The sequence below is a fragment of the Nansenia antarctica genome (assembly GCF_963989245.1).
Source record: "Nansenia antarctica genome assembly, chromosome: 1".
NCBI lineage: Eukaryota > Metazoa > Chordata > Actinopteri > Argentiniformes > Microstomatidae > Nansenia > Nansenia antarctica.
In genome coordinates this window covers 102,950,313-102,951,619 of record NC_137674.1, presented here as the reverse complement: position 1 = coordinate 102,951,619, position 1,307 = coordinate 102,950,313, and the positions used below count along the sequence as shown (strand labels likewise).

The 1,307-nt window shown below is 47.7% G+C and overlaps 1 protein-coding gene across 1 annotated transcript in view; it reads right to left on the bottom strand.

Annotated features, from left to right (window-relative positions):
- Positions 1 to 699: 699 nt before the first annotated feature.
- fgfbp3 (fibroblast growth factor binding protein 3) overlaps positions 700 to 1,307 on the bottom strand; it is a gene marked incomplete at both ends in the record, with an annotated part of 708 nt that continues 100 nt past the window's right edge. Inside the window, one exon of the mRNA XM_080537233.1 lies at positions 700 to 1,307. This exon is cut by the window's right edge and continues 100 nt beyond it. Within this exon, the coding sequence (XP_080393359.1) occupies positions 700 to 1,307 (608 nt within the window).

The following is a 1,307-nucleotide window of genomic DNA, read 5'->3' as shown; positions in this document are numbered from 1 at the left end:
GGAAACCAGTAGAGGCTGGTAGAGCCTGATTATGATGCTCATTGTGATGCATGGAACGAAATGAGGAACGGTATCAAACCCAGTTCTAAATGCTGACACTCTGACATCTCTGTCCACACCACTGCGTTTGTTTCACGGGGCAGTAACCAAGGGGTGAAGTCCTGTGACTTGTTATTGTCAAGACAACGTTGTCAAGACAACGGGTACAATAGATTCTGAATGGCATTAGTTTCCCAAGCTAATTGTCAGTGTGTTGTTTGTATGTATTCTATCGTTTGGTTTCATGTTTGTTCATTTATCAGGTACATGCTTTATCTGTATTCAACTCAAGCATGTTGGTGTTCTATAATGATCTGATTTTAATCCTTGTCATCACTGTTGTTTAGCAACGAGCCACACACATGTTCAATGGTTGTTAAGCACTGTGCCTTTATTCACAGGTAGAATTCTCCAAGCTGTGTTAAAGTTCAAAAATATACATCTGATATAAGTCTAGTGACTACAAATAAACAAGAGCAAATATATTTTCAGTTGATAATTAAATTAGTCTCACAAGAAAATAAAGAACACAACACAAACTACATCTCTGAAGATCCTCATAATTGTATCACTTTGTACAAACAATATTGTGTTGACCTAATGATGATGTGGACCTAGCACAAAGGTGGCAGCTAAAAGAAGTCCATGAGCTTCGACCTTTTAACCCTCAAAGAACTTGACAAAGAAGGCGCAGACAGAATGCCATCCCTCTGCACAGTACGTCTCCACAGGCTCCATGTCGTTCACCTCTCCGTCCCTCTCCTCCGCCGCCACAGTCCTCTTCTTCTCCTCCTCTTCCTTTTCCTTCTTCTCCATCATCTCAGCGACCAGAGGCGTTAGATCCTTCTTCTTTCCTCCCCCTTTCCCCTTCTTCTTCTTCTCCTCCTCCTCCTCATCCTTCCGTCCTCCAGTGTCCCCGCTCCTCTCTGTGAGCTTCATGTGGGACTCCATGGGGGCTTTTTTACAGGTGCGGGTCTTCAGCACCTTTTCCCCGTCGCAAGCGTTCCTCCTCTTCTTCAGCTTGCCCACCAGCTGCTTCCAATACTGACTGGACTTGGCACCGTAGGCCTGGCACAGGTCTGGCTGGCCGCCGTAGCGGCACCAGTAGGTCTGGTCCTCCTTGGAGCTGCAGCTCACCAGCAGCGTCACCAGGCCCTCTCCGGAGGTCTCCCAGGTGCAGCTGTGACCCTCCTTGGTGGTGAGCTCTCCGGAGCCCGGGACTGACTTGTTCTTGGACTTCTTGCTGCCGCCGATTGGAGGCGGTGGCG